General features: G+C 40.8%; 1 protein-coding gene across 1 annotated transcript; it reads right to left on the minus strand.

Moving 5' to 3' along the window:
* Positions 1–2,635: 2,635 nt before the first annotated feature.
* colec10 (collectin sub-family member 10 (C-type lectin)) lies at positions 2,636–11,014 on the minus strand. The gene is made up of 6 exons (XM_061217032.1): positions 10,895–11,014; positions 9,952–10,023; positions 7,389–7,460; positions 4,811–4,864; positions 4,599–4,694; positions 2,636–3,158 (listed from the first exon to the last, which is right to left on the minus strand). Exons 1-6 carry the CDS (start codon positions 11,007–11,009, stop codon positions 2,755–2,757), a joined length of 813 nt encoding a protein of 270 aa, XP_061073016.1. The 5' UTR covers positions 11,010–11,014; the 3' UTR covers positions 2,636–2,754.
* Positions 11,015–21,034: the final 10,020 nt, after the last annotated feature.

The raw sequence follows: 21,034 nt of genomic DNA on the forward strand, positions 1-21,034 counted from the left end.
GATTCATACACTCACCGTGACTTGATGAAGAAGCACTGTCGGGGTCTGCCTGCACGGAGGAGGCCACGGTGTTGTTAGTGTCTGCCAGGTTGCTAACTTTAGATGCGTTGTCTAGGCAGTCAAATACGCCCTCCTTCAGCTTTATGCTATGGGTAGACTGCAAGTGTTTCATGATGTTGCTGGTGTTACCCCCCTTTGACGCAACTACTTTCTTGCATGTATTGCATTGAGCCGAAATACCGAAAACAGTATTGTTCAGTAATTGTTTAGCGGTACTCTGGTACCGACCAATTAGGAACCGGTACCAAAAAATACCGGCTCTCGGTACACATCCCTAGTCACTACATCATTGTCTCACTAAAAAGCCTTTGTTGCAGAACGTTTTGCATCCACTAGGGGATTGGTCTTTTGGTGATCAGGTCATTTCCACCATGCTTTGGCATAAACCAAGGTTCGAGGCGAGGCGGCTGGTTGTCGCTGCGAAGGCCTATTCCGCTGCTAGAGATGACACAAATGGATGAACACCTCCAAGCCCTGGTGGAAGCTGTCCACAGCGGGCAGCAGGCAACCCAGGCATTGTCACTCACCACCCTGTCCAGGGGACCTCCCTGAGGCTGCTGCTCTGCCACCCTTCCTGAGGCACTGCTAGAGGCCATGGCATCACCACTCTTCCCAGAGGTCCTCTGGAGGCTGCAGGCTTGCCGTCCTGCCCTGGGCCACAGGTAGAGGCTACCACCCTGTTTCCCCACCCAGAGGCCCAACAGGGGCTGTCTCCCTGCTGCCAACCCAGAGGATATGCAAGAGGCTACCTCAGAGACTATAGCTCCACTGCCCTGTTCTGGACTGTAACCCTGTCACCTGGTCCAGAAGGCCTGAGGGGGCTGCAGAGGACCCCCCCAGCAGCCTGTCACTGTAGCCACAGGCCCTCCAGAGTCCAGATGAGGAGCCTCCCTCACTGCCAGCCACAGCACCAGGCCATCCTGACAGGAGCTTGTGCTTTCTGCAGTCATGGGCCATGTGCCTGCCGTGTCCCGCTAAAAGTGTTTGTCAGGAACACCAGTGCCATGAAGCCTTTTGTTTGATCCTGCGGGTGGCCTTGGATGACCAGGCCTGGCTCCTTGTTATCACAAGTAGTGGAAAGGGACATATGTGGTTCCAGGAAGGGAAATTTGGGTGCTGCCCACAGCTGGGCGTGACATTGGGGACAACATTGGCTCAGGAGGTGAAAGCAGTCGTCTGGCAGTTGGAGTGTTGCCAGTTGGATCCTGCCCTGGGTGTGTCGAAGTGGCCGTGATTAAGACACCTAACCCCCAATTGCTCCTGACGAGCTGGTTGGTGCCTTGCATGGCAGCCAATCACCATTGGTGTGTGAGTGTGTGAGTGAAGCATCAATTGTACAGTGCTTTGGATAAAGGCTGACCATTTACCATTTACAGCTATGATTGACTGCATTCAATAATAAAGCTGTGGCGCATTACCTAATTAGTGGGCTATTAAAAGAGGGTACGCGGAGTGTTAAAAGCTAAAAAATTAGGTATCACTCATCAAGATTTACTAAATACTTTATGTGTAATGTTCAATAGAACTGTCACCTTCCTGTCAGCTTTGACCAGAGTTCCAGATTGTATGTCTTGGCATCACTCAGGATGCCAATCAGAAGGATAATGAAAGGCAAAAATCTTGTTATGCGGTACTCAACCTTCTTCCATGGATGCAACCAATGTTTCTGTTTTTTTTCTCCATCTGAACCCCTACCTACATAATTGGATTAATTATGAAGGCGAGTTGAAGGCAAGTTACCCTGCACTGGAGGTACTGTATTTTGTGTTTCACCATTCAGAATCTGTTGGCCAGAAACATGATGACTCTCCATAACCAGGGTTCCCTACTCCTGCTTTAAGGGTTCTGAGGTTGAAGTACAATTAATCAAGGCTGGGGAACAAGTTTGGCCTTTATTTCTCTTTTTAAAGCATATACGTATTCCAGAATTGAAATGTGAACAGTAATTTTCTATGAATGAGGATAACTGGTGTAGTTTCAATATTGCAAGTTGTTAGCGAGCATAGAACACAGGTGTAATATCTCAACCATGAATTTCATAGCTGTTATGAGCCTCAATAAAGTAAGTTGCTCATGAAGCACCTTTGAGGTAGAAACAAGAAATACTTGTGGAAATAAACAACAATTCTGTGGCTGCATTTAAAAAACAACAATGGATTCCTCAGCTCTCATTGCCAATCAACCATTGAATGGAAAATGCGACTGCGGCTTCCGTCTTTACATTTGAAAAGGGGCACTGTGAGCATCCCTCAAGAACTGTTATTCCACCTATACTTAGAAATGTTGTAGGGCATAATTTTGTCCACTAGGTGGTGGTGCCAGACAGACTTTCTTAGCTCCTTGCTAAAGTTTTCATATTATCTAAATAAACTCTGAATGAACAATTTGTTAGATTAGATTTCAGCAATAGAGCTCCCAAGCAAGTTTAATGGCAGAATGCATGTAAGTGTTTTCGTGGGTTCAGTATGAACTTTTTATTGAAAGAATTTTTGAAAAAGACATTTGTAAGGACATTTATTCATTATTAGACACCTTTGCCTTACAAGATATATGCTTATATAGCTGGGTATTTACTGACAAATTCAGGTTTGGAGAAACAGCAGTGGTCCCACCATTCTCTTACTGGTTACCACTGAAGTCCGCCAACCACTGCACCACACTGCCACCAGTAATACGTGCTGTTGTGAGATGACCTCACTGCACACTGAGAGGACCCCTCTTCCTCTTCAAGAACTCACAGACATAGTACATGGTGGCGTCGCACTCCGACTGGCTCCAGGCCCCTGTGCTGCTCATCTGCACGCACCCATCTTTGGTGGTAGGTTCCCTAGGCTCGCCTGGGGCCCAGGCCGTGTAGTTCTGCGGGTGAGAGACGCCCAGGTCTGCGCCCTCCTGCCCTTGGACACGCTGCCCGATGAACACATGGGTGAGGCCGGCCTGGGCAACGTATTTGGCGATGAGGGAGTTGGTGTCCTCTGTTTCAGGTGTAGCCAGGGCGCCTCCCCTGAGCTTGCAGTTCATCTGGGCCTCTTTGAACTTCCGAGCCTCCTTGACTATTAGATAGAACTTCTCCTCTGTCTCTTGGATGCCTAAAATAACTTGAAAAGAGCAGAATACCAAGTATACAAGGAGAGCTCATTGAAATCTGTTTAATGCATGACCTTTGTGTAAATAGGTTGTTGTCTCCTTTGTATCTAAGTTATTTTGTTATGCAAAATTCGTATTCTTTTTCCTGTTCTAAACCTACTTTGTATTCTACACGTGTTCCAGTGCAGTCTGTAAGTATTTGGACAGTGGTACAATTTTGGTTCTTTTGGCTCTGTACTCCAGCACATTAGATTTGAAATGAAATAATGAAGAAGATAAAGTGCAGGCTGTCATCTTTCATTTCAGGGTCTATGCGTATTGCATGACACCTGTAGGAATTACATCCCTATTTATACACTTTAAAGGACCAAAAGTTATTTGACAGTTGGATTCTCAGCTGTTTCTGATTAGTCTGGTGTAGTCAATCGCTTCCTTGCAGGTATGAGAAAGCTTTCAGCATGTAGTCTTGATTCTTGGCTTTTGATTGCCTTTGGAGTCTGTTATTGGCGTTTGTCAACACGAGAACCAGAGTTGTGCCAATGACAGGCAAGGAAGCCATTATGAGACTGTGAATTAAGAAAAATACCAAAACAGAAATTGCACCACTGTCCAAATACTTACAAACTATGCTGTATATGGTACTTATTCACTGCTATGAGATTAAACTTGTATTTGTCATTTTAGTTCCAGGAAACTCTTGATTCTAAAGGCACATCTTTGTTATCCACACAGAGCCTAACTGTTTGTGATCAAGATTTGTCACGTTTTGACATTTCATTTGTTGTTTGACATTTCCTTGTCTAGAGGATATTGGGCCAACAAGCTTATTGCTTCAAACAAATAACCAGACTCTATCAGACCCTCTAATCACTCAATATGACTTGGAGCCAAAAGATTACTGTTGCATTTGGAGGGGCTAACAGGAAATAGCACTATTATTTGCAAGGAGTTTGCATTTTTGATTAGCAGGTTGGTCTATGTTCTATAACGGCTCTGGCACTCTCTACATAATGGGTAACCGGTGTACTGGATACACAGAAAGGGGAACCAGTGTTTTAGCACAGATGGATGGCAAATAGATGAATTATCTAACTCTTTAGACACAAATCGAAGGTGACAATCCCTGATTCCTCTTTATTGCAAAAATGTATGTGCAATCAAAAGAAAGGACAAATTTGTTCTGAATATTGGAATCTGCCATTTTATTGTTTTACTGCTGATAGAAGCAGGGGCTATGGAAGGGAAGGGGGGAGTTAGGGTGATTCCAAGGGCCTTCACTGACAGGAATGCTAAGAAATATTACAACATAGGATTTTCTGGGTGGTTGACGGTTCAATGTCTTTTCATTGGGCTCGATATCCCTGGTGGTGTCCCTGTTTGTAAGGGTAAAAATATTTTAGATAGACACATTTGACCCAGTTTTACTGGAGGGCAGGTGTGGAGGTCCTTACCATTTTTCAAGAACTTAACTGCATTCTTCAGCTTGCTAATGTTAATGTCCAACTGGCCAACGACTTTCCGGTACCTTCCACAGTCACAGGTCGAGCCTGTAAGTGCAGGCATGTCATGATACAAGCATTCCACACAAATTAGCATTTAGTTAAGCAGAGAATGAAACGTAAATTACTGGTTTGCATTAAACTGATATTTTCTAATACTGTACCAGATTTTCCTTTGAGTCCACTGGGTCCATGAGCACCCTGTAATCCTTTGACTCCTGAAACAAAGGTAGAACTTTTGAACATATTTGAGTGCAAATAATGTATCCCTATACAAAGGCCTTTTTTAGGATAAATAACTTTTTTGTCCTTTGTAACATGGCTTCATATCTGTTAAAAATTGAATTGCTCCTCTTTGAGACAACATTAATTTCCTCCCTTTTAAACGGCATAACATTATGTTGAAATCTCATTGTCATTTAAAATTATAATATGCGTTGTGAAGACTGACAGGGTAAACACAGTTTAAATATGCGTGGATAATTCCGGTCCAGTGGAAGTTCCAGTGACAGGATTAGATTACAGGTCGTAGCATGTTGTTCATTAGGCCTGCCACTCTGTTCACTTGCATATGGCTTCAGCCATGGGATGACAAGCACCACATGGACATGGTTTAGTTAAGTAAACATGCACATTAAAGATCTTCCTGCCTCCCACTGACAATCAGAGGGCCTAAGCAGTGCTGATGAAAAGGTAGCGATACAGAGATAATTCAAGGTATCCTGCGGATGTTAACTCTGATTGTTTCCTGGACTCAGATTCAGAGCAGCTCACTGACATTGCTGACCAATGGTAAAGCTTGGGAGGCCCTTAATATTGTAATTATCAAAATGGTTGTATAACTTGTCAATTTGTTCAACAAACCATCCACTTCTTTTCAGCTCAGAGAGAATGTTTTGTTTGCAGACTGCACAAATAGATACATCCTATTCAGAAATAGGTAAAATGGATCAATAGCAGATTTCCTGAACACTTTTCTTGATATTGTTATTTTAAACGTTATATTTCTAGGGCCACCAGTTTGTCTCCCCTTGTTTTCTAGCATTGTACTTCAGTCCTCCGCCAGCTAGAGGTCATGATAGCCTCTTTGTCAAGCCCCTCCTCAAAGAACTATGGCATTTGCACCACCCCATTAATAAAGCAACTGCCACTACTTAAGCACAGATGATGACTGACAGCGATGTTTACAAAGAACCCTCATGTGTTAAATTCATTACTTGCTGTTCAGCTGTGGCCATGCTGCAGTATTTTTAAATGTACAGGAGCATGATGGTTTTGTTAGAAGCAGTGGGAAATGCCCTCATTAAAAATTAGAGCAATTATATAACATTTAACTTGTAAAAAAAAAAAAAGAAAGGCTAAATAGAGAAACAATTCATTATTCACCGAAGTAACTAATCACAGTCTCCAATCACTTTGAGTAGAATCAAGTGTCTTAGCGATGGGCTGAATTAAAAACTTGCAGCTACACCAGCCATTTTTGGATTAAATGTTGCACTCAAACCAGGCCACCTTAATTAACTGATGTAATCAACTGCTTGGCTTTGCTGTGGAATTCAAATAGTGAGTAACAACAAAAGTCAGCAGACCCTGCAGCTCTCCCACTCGCTCAAATAGCATTTCATAGCATGTCCATGTTCACTCTCCTTCCTGACTCTTTCCATATTAGATCCACAAATGAATTTTATAAATGACACAGTTAGAAACTCAATTGTACAATTAGCCACCATATTGTGCCATTGGAGTGCCTACAGGGACCCCTGGAGGAAAACCATTGAAATACAACATTTTACATTTACATTTAGTCATTTGGCAGACGCTTTTAATTCAAAGTGACTTACAAGTGGAAAGGTTCTTCCCCTTAAGCTAAAGCATCACATCCATGAAATACAAATTTAAATCTGTGCAGGTCACATGGTGGAGACAAACTGGTGGTCCTACTTATAACATCCCATTTTGATCCAATGTTTTCCTCCTTATTTGGAATGCCCAACCATAATTGTAGGCCTGGGATGGGAATAATTTGTCAATTAAGCAGGGTGCACACAATGTAATGGCCAATCATGTTCATCCTGAAGGACCCTGGCTCACAGATGGTACTGGCATTGTCATGCTCAAATTCAGTCTGTAGGGCAGAGCTACTCCACTCCATGTCCTGCGGGCCACAGTGTCTGGAGGTATTTGCTCCGACTGTCGTTCAGATAATGAGCTCAGTCATTTGTGAAATCAGGTGGTGAAGTGCACGGTTGAAGTAAACGTCTGCAGACACTGCGGCCCACAGGACGTGAAGCTGAGTAGCGCTACTGCAGGGCATATATAGGGTATATAGTTCCTCAGCGTAATAGGTCAGTCAGGATCCTACGGTGAAAACCCTTAGGATTTATATTTATTTAGAAGCTCTCAGTGATATGCAATACAGTGCAAGTAACTTTAATTGAACACATGTATAATTATACAGTACGGTTGATTATAACATGACTGACATAGAGTCATGGTGAAATTGCCAGGACATCCTATAGCCTAGTGGCTAAAGTGCTTGACTGGGACCTAGGTTGGTGGTTCATGCCCCAGTGTAGCCCCAGTGTAGCCCCAGTAAGATCTGTGCAACTCTTAGGCCCTTGAGCAAGGCCTTTAACTTCACATTGCTCCAGTGGGGATTGGCCCCTGCTTAGTCTAATCAACTATAAGTCGCTTTAATTGTGGATAAAAAGCGCCAGCGAATTAACTGTAACATAATGGTACCTTTTTCTCCAGCAGGGCCAACCTTCCCCATCTGTCCCAGGTCTCCCTGACTCCCAAGTTCCCCTCGTGATCCTGCAAGAAGATTTGTCCTTGTGAATGAAAACACACTGAGTGGGATTTTGAAACCAATATGAAAAAAAGTTATTTTATTTGATGTTCCACTGGAAAAAAAATTACATTACCTTATTAGGCATTCAATTTTCATTAGAAATATAATTTAATTTGTGAACACCACAGAAACCCTGAGGTCTGTATCCTGCAAAGTAAGTTCCATGATTCATTTTCAAAATAATGTATAACAACATGCACATTACTATTTTGGAGTGTGGTCATTTATAGACAAGCTCATGAATACACATAAAATAATTGAGTGTGTGAATATATAATGCTATATGCAGGGCATTTGTTACTCCTTCATTTTTATTATATCTCTAAAAAACACCTCATCCCCAGCACTGTATACTAATTTGCAGAATGTGTTGAATTATGTGTTTTCAACTATTTTATGAGTATTTTCAAGTCATATTTGTCCTGTCAAATAATAGCATGCATGTTCAAAACACTCTCTGAGTTTAAAATCTTTTGGAAGCATTAAAAAGTATAAAAAGCATAAACTATTGCATGCTAGTAATGCATGCTGGAACATGCATATTTTAATGTCTTGCGAGGGCATGGGTAAAGCCAACCTTGGCTGCCCATGCACCAAAAATCGAATTTGTTTGGTAAAGCCAGTATGACTGACACTATTTATTATTTTGGAAGTGCGCTTTTGGTATTGCAGAAGAGGTGTGTCTGTACACTTTCTTTAACAGAGTGGGCTAGCTTATGAGTGGTGATTGTGTCGGCAATGATAGCAACAGCTAACTCTAGGGAACATAAATGATTATCTTCAGTTTTACATTAACTTGCAAGTTAATTATGTTGTGTAGTTATAGAGGTTCAGGAGAAATTGGCTTGCAGTTTCAGTATTATGGACAGACTAAGGCCTGAATTTCAGCATAGAAATTTCACAGACATCTAGAGGACATAGGCTGCATACAGTTAACAGCCAAACACCACACTGTTAGCCATAGTAGATAGGGTATTGCGTATTCACAGAAATCACCCCTTGATAGTAAATGGAACAATCTGACTCTGCTCAAAGTAAACAGACTGGCAGAGTGGGAAGGGTGGAGGACTTGTTGAAGGGGAAAGGTAGGTGGGGGGGGGGGGGCCGAAAATGGACTGTGAATTGCAAAATTGCAACTTTTTCAAAATCTTTTTACATAATTTCTTGCGCCATACAGTGTGTATGCATGGTGCCTGTGGTATATTTTAAAACTAGCCCAAAGAACCGCACCAGTGGCATTGATTTTTTTTTGTTCACCCGCTATTTCATCTGAAAAGCCCAACCGCGGACCTGGCAACAGCGGTTATGCTACTGTATGCAAATACATGTTTACAGTTGGACTGAACCATCTGCCATTTGTCCCTTCTTGACATAATTGAAAAGGCAGCACAGTTCACTGGTAGGTAGATAACTTCTGTTTACTGTTGCTGTTTTTGTTCCCAACCAGACTAACATTAAATATTCCCCGTAGCTCCCCGGTCAGCCGAAAGAAGCCTGTGTTTGTGAATGAAGGCGCCTCTGTGAGAGAAGTGAACCAGTCATACGGAAAGTGTAAACTATAAAACAAAAACGGTTGCCTGGAAGGGGTTGTCAGAAACAAAGGTTGTCCCGCCGTATGAGCTCACTAAGCCAAATGCAGTGGCAATTAACGAGTCTGCTTCCGCAGACTCCCCTGTAGGAAAAGCCCATGGTTCTGTCTGTGCCAAGCCAAATTTGGTCTCAGCCTGTGTCCAATTAGCATCAGAACAGGGGCACTGTAAACAATTGTTTCAGGATTAAACATTGAACGCTAACACGGTAGCCTAATATTTGTCTGACGTCATTTTACTGGTAGGCCTATTGAAAAAGTTGCAGATTAAATTATGAAGCCTCCCACATTTCCAGTTTAAATGAATAATCCCACCACAGCGTATAAAAATAAACATCATATTTTACAATTTACAAGGTTATATTCTATTCCCGTGACATGCATATGTGTAGGCCAACACGTGGGTCATGTTTTCTTGCAATCATTTCCACTGTTCCATTGCAGATATTATCCCAAGAGTTCTGCTGTGCAATGTCATAAAAGTGAGGTCAACCACCTAAGAACCGCCTGCATGTATGAACTCAGCCTTTACTTTTAAAACATATTCACAGTCTGTTTATGCAAATTTTCCATTTCAGCCTTCTATATATAGCCTAGTATAAATCTTACACCTAATCTAATAACACATAGGCCTACTTCATAATAACCAATGGTGTAGTGGTTATGGTTCTGGTGTGGTTAAGGAAAGGTTGCAATCAGGGCCTGTGGGGATTGGCTCCCAATTAGTGTAATATGTAAATTGCTTCAGATAAAAGTGTCAGATAGTTCATAATATAGCTAATGTAATAATACCTAACTACTTTACATAAGATTAATAAGAAAACCCTTACATCGATGTACAATACATTATAATCCAGAACATTAACCTCTTTGTCCTGGTGGACCTGCTTTTCCAAGCCTTCCCTGGTCCCCTTCATCTCCCCTCTCACCTTGATCGCCTGTTGGAAAAAGAGACAATGGGTCAAGACTTTCCTGTCATGCGGAGTCCATATGGACAACGCTGGCCTGGATGCCTGTTAACCAAATAAGCAACTTTATCGCCTCGCAGCTGAACAAACAAAGATGCCGGTTCCACACAAGGAGAAGCAAGCTTTTAGGTGTTTTAAAAAGCATGAAATTGGAAGGGGGAGTTGGTTTGTCAGTGATTCTTCGAATTATTCATCTCTCTATTCCCAGCAGAGGTTGCACAAATTTTGCGAAAACCGGGTTCTGTCATTTCCTCTTCCAGTGAAGCAGGGCAGTTCTGTTTGAGTTTAAACTGCATGCGCCGATCTATTAATACCACAGCATCGCCCACTGCTTGGGAATTTCACTATGTCCTGACAACAGCCCCTTTGTTCAGACTGCTAAACGATAAACAGTTAAGTGGCGGAATCATTTTTACACATGGTTATTGTTTGTACAACAGCAGGAGCCGTGTTACAAGACAAGCTACCATTCTCAGTAAATAATTAGAACCGGGGCATGGACTATTATCTCATTAAAGTTCTCCCAGCCACTCTGTACATTACTTCTACATACTTCTCATGTCAGTTCTGTTTTTAATGTCATCTAGGCTGCATATATATACAATGTTTATTAGCCATACTATCACTATTAATAATACCCTCCCCCCAATACGTATTTATTAAATACATTTTTCACAAGTATTGTAGTTAATCAGTGCCAGGTGAGAGAAGTCAATACATTGTTGAAAACTGTAAACAATAAGTAGCATATTTCCAGCTGGCTTACATACTGTGGAAGAAGAAAAAGGTTACTATATCATATGAGAGAATCACACTATTCAAATAGAAAAGTTTTTATTACCTTTAGATCCTGGCAGTATTGTATTTGAGCACACTTCCGTGGCCCAGATTGAAGTAAAGGTTTTCAATAGCATCATGAGCACAAGTACTCTTCTGCTCCATTTTGGGCTCCCCATGTCCTTTACTCTTGGAGTAGACTATATGTGCAGTCTTTGGGAATGGGAATTTAAACTGTTTACTGTGTCTTATCACTTTGCATTCATGCTGTCAAACAACATTGTCCAGAGCCCATCAGCTAATATCTGTCACATTAGCATCTGGTATTTCAGCATTTATGTATATTAAATTATTTTGATGATATTGGACTGACGTAATATATAAAAATGTTTCGGAGAAATTATTAATTCCAAAGAAATACATTTTATTGTAGCTGTACCAAGTAACTGCAATGATTTAATAGTCTAATAGGAGTTGGTCATTCCGTGGACTGTGAGCACTGCTGGTGGAATGTTCTCGTGGTCTAATCTAGAATTAGCTTTGTGTGTGCTGTAGGTTTGAGGGAATTCTGTGGTAGGATTAGGTAATTGTCAAATGGCCAGGGCCCACTGAGCAGAGGTGCTCTTATCATGATTCCAGGAGGCGATGTAAATATCTACAGTCCATAAACCAAGATCTTCCTGTACCAGTGAATCTCTCTGGTAAGATCGAGCACAGAAAAGTATTTGAATCCAAAACAATTACCTATTTGACCCAGGTCTGCTATTGACCAATGAGAGCAGGTGGACAGCTCCCTCATCATCATATGGACAAAGAAATATAAAAAACATTTAAATACAGGAAGTAATTGCAACATTTATTTATTTATTTATTTATATTTTGGGCATTTCTGGTTGTCTATAGTTCTGCAGTTCCACTACTAGAGAGGACTGAGGACATGGGCAGGATGGTTGTTTACAGCAGAATGGTTAGCAACACAAGAAATGCTCCCACCTGTGTTTGTGTATATTACAAATCTGCATGCACATTTTTATGATTGCAAGTTTTGCCATGTGAAACTGCAGCAACTGGAAGGTGGACTGTGGTTTTTGGCACATGAATGCAAGTCATCCTAAAGCAGAGATCAAGCATGAACATAGTAATTTCTGTGTTGCGTGTCTTACAGTGATACAGGGGGAAATCCTATTTCCTATTTCCCACACCAGTAAATCAGAGAGTATTACTTTCCTTTGCAGAGTCACAGTTTTTTACCCTGTGAATGATTTGCGGTCTGATGCTGCCCACCAACATCTACACTCCTTCTGTTCATTGGTGTGAATCATGCCGTCTCTCTTTCTCAGTTAATGAGAGGGTTCCTATTAGAACACATGTAAGCAATTAGCCTTCATGATAAAGCCTGGTTCAGTGTCCAGCACTATTTATGTGTCAGGACGGATAGAGGAGAAGAAAGTGGCAATTTCCCAGACCCCAGCAGTGTAAATATTTAAAGAAAGAATGCGGCAACTTGATTAGCAGTGAGAGCTTTTAATGCTTCCTTCAGACTAGAGTATTCTGGGTGGTTTTCCCCACCACTCAGTCCCCTTTTACAGAACCATTACCACACAAGATGGATGAGACTGCATTTTCCGATGATTGGAGGACATGGAGAGGAAACTGATGTTTGCCAAGACGTGGCACTGATAGTTTTTCTGAGGGAGTGCAGAATCTGCACATTATCTGAATGATGCAGTTTTCTCATTATCCATCCATCCATCCATCCATCCATTATCTGAACCCGCTTATCCTGAACAGGGTCGCAGGGGGGCTGGAGCCTATACCAGCATACATTGGGCGAAAGGCAGGAATACACCCTGGATGGGTCGCCAGTCCATCACAGGGCACACACACCATTCACTCACACACTCATACCTATGGGCAATTTAGACTCTCCAATCAGCCTAACATGCATGTCTTTGGACTGTGGGAGGAAACCGGAGTACCCGGAGGAAACCCACGCAGACACGGGGAGCACATGCAAACTCCGCACAGAGAGGCCCCGGCCGACGGGGATTCGAACCCAGGACCTCCTTGCTGTGAGGCGGCAGTGCTACCCACTGCACCATCCGTGCCGCCTAGTTTTCTCATTATGTGAAATTAAAATGAGAGAGCCGTGATATGATTGCCTTTCTCAGGACCACAAGGTGGATTCATGTGGAAGTGGATTCAGCCGCTCTACTAAGAGACGCCTGTTGCTCCTTAAGTTATCGTAACAGCGGGAAACCCAGCACCAGTCCCACAACACTTGTCCACAATCCATCACACCCATTCCTTGCTGTTGGCCAGGGATTCACATCCATCTATTCAGCACTAATCAGAGGACCAGTTGTGTTTCTATGTTAGTTGCAAAATGCCAGCATTGGAAAGCCAAAGAACTGTCAATTCTTAAGAGACAGATGTAATTGACGATCATAAGTCTGGTAATGGGTAAAAATAATGGTTTTACATGAATGGTGAAACATGCCATACATCACTGCAAGGGCAATAATAAAAAAAATGTAAAGCATAGAATGTTTGTCAGGAAGAGAACACAAGTGCACATTGTCCCCACAGACAAAGGACCCAAGGTATTTAAGAATGGTAAAGATTGGTTGCATCTTGGGGTTACCAAGTCTCAAAAAGAACCACAAAATGGCACATCCATACCAACAACTTCCAACTCTCTGGAGGGGTCTGAATTTCATTTTTTTCATTTTCATTGGAATTATAACTGTAAGAGAGTGCTATGTCCAGATGAGACCAAAATTGAACATTCTGGCCATATGTATCATCAGCATATTTAGCAGCAAGAGGAATGCATAGAAGGAGAAGCATCTCATACCTATGGACAAATATGGAGCTGGGTCATTGATGTTTTGAAGATTTTGGGGGGGAAACATTTTCATTCATTCATTCATTCATTGCAAAACTGGCACATTTAAAGTGCTGTGTCAGGAAATGTTTAATCTTCCAGCTCCAGTTCTTGGATGCAAGCTGTCAATGCACTTTACAGCTCTCTAGCTAAGTAGCCTAGCTAGAAATGCGATCAGTAACCTATAGTTTGCAATTAGATGAAAAGCTTACCATTTAGACAGTTGCTGCTGGGCTCTTGATTCTTCAACGGGCTCCTGGTTTTCCTGCATGGTTCTAAATTTGAGATCCAACTCCAGCTCTTCCAGCTAACCTGATGACCGAGAGAAGTCACACTTATGCAGTGTAGACCCAGGCGACTAAAACCCTCCCTCCCTGGGCAATCTTAAGGTCAATTATGTATTGCTCCATAGACCCCTCGAAACAGTTGGAATTACTTAGTCTTGGATTCTAGATCAGCCATGTCTAGATTATCTAGATCTAGATTAGCCATGTCTAAATGTAATGTTGATCTAGACACTGTCATGAAACCATGAAGTGATGAGATGCCATGAGATGCAGGCGTTTATTGGAGTCTTTATTGGAGTTTATTGGTCTGCCAGAATGCTGCCTATCATCACAGGTATGGTCAGGATTTGATCATCACAGTTAGAATTCCAGCCATGAAACAAGATTTTGGCATGGTATTGAAGTAAAATCAAGTAAAACTGCATTGCTCACCAAAACAGCAAGATGGAGACTTCCCCCAATGCCTTGGAAAACCAAAAGGCTTGTCTCTGGAATTTTTCATCTTTCCAGCTCCAGGTGTAATCAGCTACAATAGTAAATGCTTGAATGCAAGCAGTCTGTCACGGTTCCTTGTGTGTGCCACCAGACTTTGTTTTGTGTCTGTCTTCCTGTTTAGTTAATCACCCCGTTATATTATTATCCATTTCCAATTAGGCATCAATTTCCCCGCTCCGTTTTACGTCTGTTCACATGAGCTTGCTCTGTTCTGTCAATTAGTCCATCAATAATGTATATAATGTGTTCATAATTGAACACCAAGGTTTGTGCGAAAGTCATTGCATTGTCCATAGCCATCAGTGCGATGCAATCTTTGCTGGTTTTCAAATTATTCACCTGCTTCTCGCTAACAGCAAATTTTGTCCTTGTCCTTTTTTATGTCAGAAGTTGTACTTTCCTTCACAGCCATCACAGATCAGTCCCTTGTCTAATTTTAATTTCAAGTTTTTTCTCAGTTAATGGCGCTTGCACTTTGCAGTCGTCATTTTGTATGAATGTTTTGTTATACTTCCAATTCCATATCCTGTTCGGATGTCCAGACTTTTCGGTTTTCTGAGTTCTCTGAAACACTACTGTAGTATTTGATGGGGTTGGTTTGTAAAGGGCAGATATTTAAACTATTTTAAATGAATGATTAATTCAGATGTTTATGTAACGGAGCTATTCGAAAAATTTACCACTGAGAATAAAGCTTGACTCACCACATGAAGTCACTGTCTGGCTTTTCCAGAACCTTATTGATCGTAACCACTGACGTTTCACTCACTAAAGACCAATTAGCCATTTCTAAATTTACTCTACCAGATGCATTACAGCTCTTTTACTCCACCTTCCACTTGGCAGCCAGTTTAAGACACAAACTCATGAACATGTCTAATGAGAAAATGTAATTTCATAGAATTTATCTTTTTTCTGAATATGAAACGGAGCCAAATCACACCAAGTTGATACCGAAAACTCACTGTGTTTTTCTGTTTCTTACTGTTTATTTATTGTGCAAAGTATGCAAATACAATATATGCACTTATGCATAGACTGTATCCAATGACAATACGACACCACCGTTGCTCACCAAAACAGCAAGGTGCAGACTTCCCCCATCGCTTTGGAAAACCAGAACGCTTGTCCCTTCTGACTCTCCCAAACTCCCTGCTCGGCAAACCACTCCTGCTTTTGGCCAGCTCACTTTTCCCACAGGCTCAGGGTGTTGAAGTATTGCAGCCTTGAAAAGGTCATTTTTGACCAGTGTTGAATGACACAGTAGGAATTTAGTAAAATAATATATTGTGTGAACCTCTATATGCTTCTGATTCCCTTGGCCTATTTCCGGATTCAGTTTTCAGAAATTCCTTGGTTGATTTCTTCTTTGTTGAATGCAAGCACTGATGTGCATATTGTTAGCTTTGTTTGACATTTGTTCAATGTTAACATGAGCTAACAGGTTGGGGAGTGGTAGTGGTGGAGGTAAGAATGGGCGAGGGGTTAGGGTTGGCAATGGGCAGGCCCCAGAGCCCTCCCAACAGTCTTTTGCTCTTTACTGCATTCTTGTTTTGTCTACCCACTGTCTCTTCTCCAATCTTTCTGAATTCCATAAATTATTTCTGACAAAAATACACCTCCAAATCCTGCAGTAATTAGTGGTCTTTGTAAATCTCACCATGTCTTGATCAAGCTAGTTCAGACAGAGAACAGGGTTGCTAGGCAACAGTAAACATCATCACTGCCAGATTTTCTCTGCTTCCAGTTATATGCAGTGTCCTACTGTATAATACCTACTATATATTACCCAGCTTGCAAAGAAGCTTATTTTCTATGCTTGCACTTCCCTTCTCTTGAGAGTAAGTTCAGTCAGTTATAGCAGCACTGACAAATACTTTGTCCGACAGCTTTACAGGCATTGCCAGGGAACTACTGTTGTGTTCAGGCTGGAGTTTTTCTCCCCAATTTGGAATGCCAAATCACTAACAGTCACGCTCATGGTGCAGTCTCCACAGCCGATGCAGAAAGGCAAAAAGCACGCACTGTTCTCCAAAGCATGAGATCCCCAGAAGCTTTTTTGTACACAACAGCTCACAAGCCAAACTTGCACAGACATGAATCGGAGGATGACAAGTAGGTCATGGGCACCTTATTGACCAACAAGGGTCACTTGATAGAGATATAGGTCACTGAACACTAATCCTGGGCAACACTTCCACTTGCATCACCACATGGGGCTACCAACCTCAGCTCACACTGGTATGGTCAGGATTTGATCATCACAGTTAGAATTCCAGCCATGAAACAAGATTTTGGCATGGTATTGAAGTAAAATCAAGTAAAACTGCATATTGTTAGGGATGCTGGGTGGCAAGTCTTGTTAAGGTTTTATTCTAGTGCATCAATGAGCCTCATCTTCTTATATCAGATTGTAATATAAACTCACCATGTTCCGAACACCAAGTTAGCTCACTGAACAGTGCAACCTTCATGCAATTTTCATTAAAATTTGCTGTGAGTCACATACGCGGTCCATTTCAGCATACTGTAACATGGTAATAGTGCTCCACTATGACATTTGTTGCTAACAAAAGACTACAAACCAGGCAGGCTTATATGGTGGTCTTCAGACCATCGTGAGCTAAGACAGTCTTCATTTTGTGAATTGTTTTCTGTGTAATTATTGGTCCAATTCACATCACTCAAAGTGTTTTAGTGTCTGAGATAGTCAATAAGCAACCATAATCATAAACCACATTCCTCAGGAGAAAAACTACCATTGAACGTTAACTTCTGGTGGAAGCGCCGCTTCCTTTACAGTACACTAATTTTCTCTCTACACACTTTTAATACAGTGGATCTTCGTGAAGTCTAACATGATGAAGTGTTACCAAGACAAAAAAAATACCACACAAACCTTCCGAATGTGTTTCTCACACCTTTTCTGTTGGTGGATCAAATTTGACCCATATTTAAAGAAAACACAAAAACTACTATGATCATATATATATTTACCTCATAACTAACTTATTATCCATTCATAACCATACAATCACTTATTGTCTTCATTGTATGGTCCCCAGACTGTTTACCTTACAATATACCACATATATATACTCTCACCTAGCGATGAGGAATAGTTTACATATGAATGCATTGCTAGGTAATTTCAGTACCAAACTAATGTAAAACATGGTTACTTGTATGGGGTTTCCTACCCTTTCCAACAAGGTATAATGTGTCATATTCAGGTGACGGACAGTTTAGGAATATCGCTGTGTTCACATAGCAGAATTAATATTCAAATGTGCGTAAAACATCCAATGAGTTTGCATTGCAGGCAAATCTTTGTCCAACATAAATTTGTGCAGAATACACAAATCTTTCATCACAGGGATGGGTTATATCACTGTAAAACTATGTTTTTAGGTTATCCAGGGGGTATTTATCCAGCTGTTATGTATAGATACCTGTAGGATACATCAATATCAGAGGACAGTTTCTTTTAGCATCGGTGTTGGTTGAAGTTTGGTGGTACAGCCGACATCATATTGCTTTCGGTCTGTGTATATTCCGATATTGTACTTTTGCAAATAGTTTTATGTTAATTTGCCTCCAACCCCACATCCATGTTGTATGAGGTAGTTACAGACAATTACAGGATTTGGACTTGCTATAGATACACCTGTAATTGTACTGGCTAACAGGGTTAACCTAATTTTTAAATAAAGTTCAATTTTAAATGTGATGCAAGTTGGTTAAAAATCATTTGCAGAGCATTTTGGACACTTTGGGCATATTTTAAAAAAACATTCTCTCATATATATGAACAAAACACACATGCAGGTAAATTTTCTTTACATTTGGAAAAAATCTGTTTTAACAGATACATGAATGATCGGAAAAGCTTATTTGTCTGGACATATGCAGCTGTTTTGTATTTGGAATTTAAATGCTGATATCCGTACCATATGTTATACACAAGTTGACATGTAGTTTGTGCACAAATATAAAGTAGTTCTGGGTTGGTCCTTGACTTAGAATTTAAGATATTCAGTGCTATACGATAAAACATAAGTTGTTTTGTAATTTCTTTGTATTTTAATTGATCATTTGTGAATACTGTATGTACATGCTCTGGCATAAATTTGTTCTGTACAAGCCTCCTCTTTCATTTAAATCTTCAACCATGTGTGTACAATTAAATGTTTTTTAGATATTGACACTTTCATAGGACTAGTAAAAAAACAGGTGGAAATTGAGCTCTGGGGGGGGGGCAAAATGGAAAGGGTTAAAGTTAACTGAACCCATGTTTATGTTTTAAAGAATAAGGGTCTGGCTCATTCATTGTATGCTCTGCTTTAATAACCGATGATTAGGCAACAAGCAGATGCCATTTCTGGCCTTACAGCAGACTCATCTGTGAGTTCTCAGACTCCTCAGATCAAGGCTTAATGCTAGCTTTTCATCTGGAGGACCATTTTCCTCACCGTTGATGAGACATGGGATTTACAGACGTAAAAATCTGTCAGTCATTGGCAATAGAATGTGTGAGTCAGAAAGGAGAAGGAGAAAGCAAGTCACTCCAAAATAAGGAAATGGTCTCAGTGGAACCAGTTCCCTTTTAAGGATTCTCCTCAAAAATATCCTCAGAAGAGTGCTGGGCTTATTTATTATTTAAAGCACAGGATATTATGCTGTTAGCCAGATTAGAGGCTTCTTCAGTTAAGTTTACTCAGTTTGGTTCGCAAAGGGCCTTCTGCACTTATCTATGGACTGCAGTGCTTGCCAGCTCAGGAAAATATGGGTGGTCCTATGTGTGAAGCACAAAGTATCAGGGGCTGTGCACTTACTGTGTTTTTTCTTAAGTTCTGTTGGCATTACCAAACCAGTGAAAAAAGAATCCCCACTTAGCATGACTGCTTGTGAAATACCGACTCCTACTCCTTTTTTTGTTCTTGTTAAAATAAATGGGTTCCTTTTAGACAGTAGGTCCTGGTACAGAGACTTCTGGAATTATTTCTTTGTTCCAGTGCTTCTAAGGACAAAATAATTATTAGCAAATACCATGTGATTTACATGCTCTAGGTGCAAATCACATGTGGGAGGAATACAGCTGCATGTCCTCTCAATGGTGAATTTGTTCACCTCTGAAATTGAATTTGTGGCATCTGATTTATTAAATGGTTGTACACATATAAAGCTGCTTTGATAGAATTCCAACTGATCTTTCTCTTTGTTGATTTCAGCAGGTCAGTCCAGCCATGCCTAGGCTGTGTGTCACATACACAAGTTTACATAATTGTGTTTCAATACAGGCATACCTGTACACTTTTGTGATAATATCAGCTTTTGAACTTGGATCTTGGCAAGAACTTAAGAGAAAATATGATGATTACAGTTCAAAGAATGGTAAATTCCAGTTCAGATTAAATTATATTTCTTTAACCAATGACCAATGTAATAAAGCTTGAGACTTGTCTACTCACTAACCAATGACCAATGTAACAAAGCTTTAGGCTTGTCTACTCACTAACCAATGACCAATGTAACAAAGCTTTAGACTTGTCTACTCACTAACCAATAACCAATGTAATAAACCTTTAGATTTGTCTACTCACTCCCTATATTTTATCCCCAGCACTGGCCTCCACAATGTCAAACAACATTTACAGTATTCTCTCCAAAGAAGACTGATGTCACCTGGGCAGACAGCCAGTTCGCCACCTTGTATTAATTTAGCTTCATTGCTCAAAGGAACAGTTGTGCACATTATTAGTTTGTTTTGATTCAGTTTCAGGGCTGCTAAGCCCATTGCTATGTCAATGACACAGTTTCTTTGGAAGCATTTGGTTGTCCAAGGACCAACTTGGATGTGGAGTGCCATAGTTCTAGAGCTGTCAGTGTAGGCTTAATACAATAATGTGAATGCTGTTATTTTGTTCCTATTGCCGTCATTTGATTTGTAGTGTTGGCTGTGCAACAGATGGAAAAATATCTAATTGACAGTCCAGATTGTTTCTCTTTGCTTCGACTACATTAAAGGTTTGAAGGAAGCAAATACTGCTACTGTGATTTTAGAAGCTGAGTTGAATCAAACAGAATAATTTCAGCATTCATTCTGTACCATTCAAGATGAATGGCTCATTTTCTCTCTCAGGTTCAGCAGCAAAGTTCAGACCAAAGTTTTATATTTGTATTTACACTGGGCTAGGGAGTTGTGGTATTCCAGTTATACCCAAAGAATTGGACATTCCACATGTCCTTTCATTCATGTTAATTTTTCTCTTAAATCTACAGCCTTTATAAAGCTCTTGAGCACATGTTGGTTGTATTGAGTCACCAGAGTAGATTTGTGGTGTGATGACGAACAACATTATAATTTCCTAAACATGAAGAGACAAGGAATTGGTCTATTACCGGAAAAAGTTTAGTAGTCGTATAGACTGCTTATTTCATTTTAAAGCATTGGATTGTAGTCATGAATCTATACAGTTGTATCTAATCGGGTCATATACTTGTGTTTTTCATGGAACCTTTTATGGTGTAATTT

This window comes from Conger conger, chromosome 1 (genome assembly GCF_963514075.1).
Source record: "Conger conger chromosome 1, fConCon1.1, whole genome shotgun sequence".
Taxonomy (NCBI): domain Eukaryota; kingdom Metazoa; phylum Chordata; class Actinopteri; order Anguilliformes; family Congridae; genus Conger; species Conger conger.

Bases quoted from the DNA above. Each gene is read 5' to 3' on its own strand.
- colec10 (XM_061217032.1), bottom strand. From the start codon at position 11,009: ATGGGGAGCCCAAAATGGAGCAGAAGAGTACTTGTGCTCATGATGCTA. The intron at 10,024-10,894 runs GTAATAAAAACT...TTTTTCCAACAG, and splicing joins AATACTGCCAGGATCTAAAG to GCGATCAAGGTGAGAGGGGA. The intron at 3,159-4,598 runs GTAAGGACCTCC...GCTCTTTTCAAG, and splicing joins AGTTAAGTTCTTGAAAAATG to TTATTTTAGGCATCCAAGAG.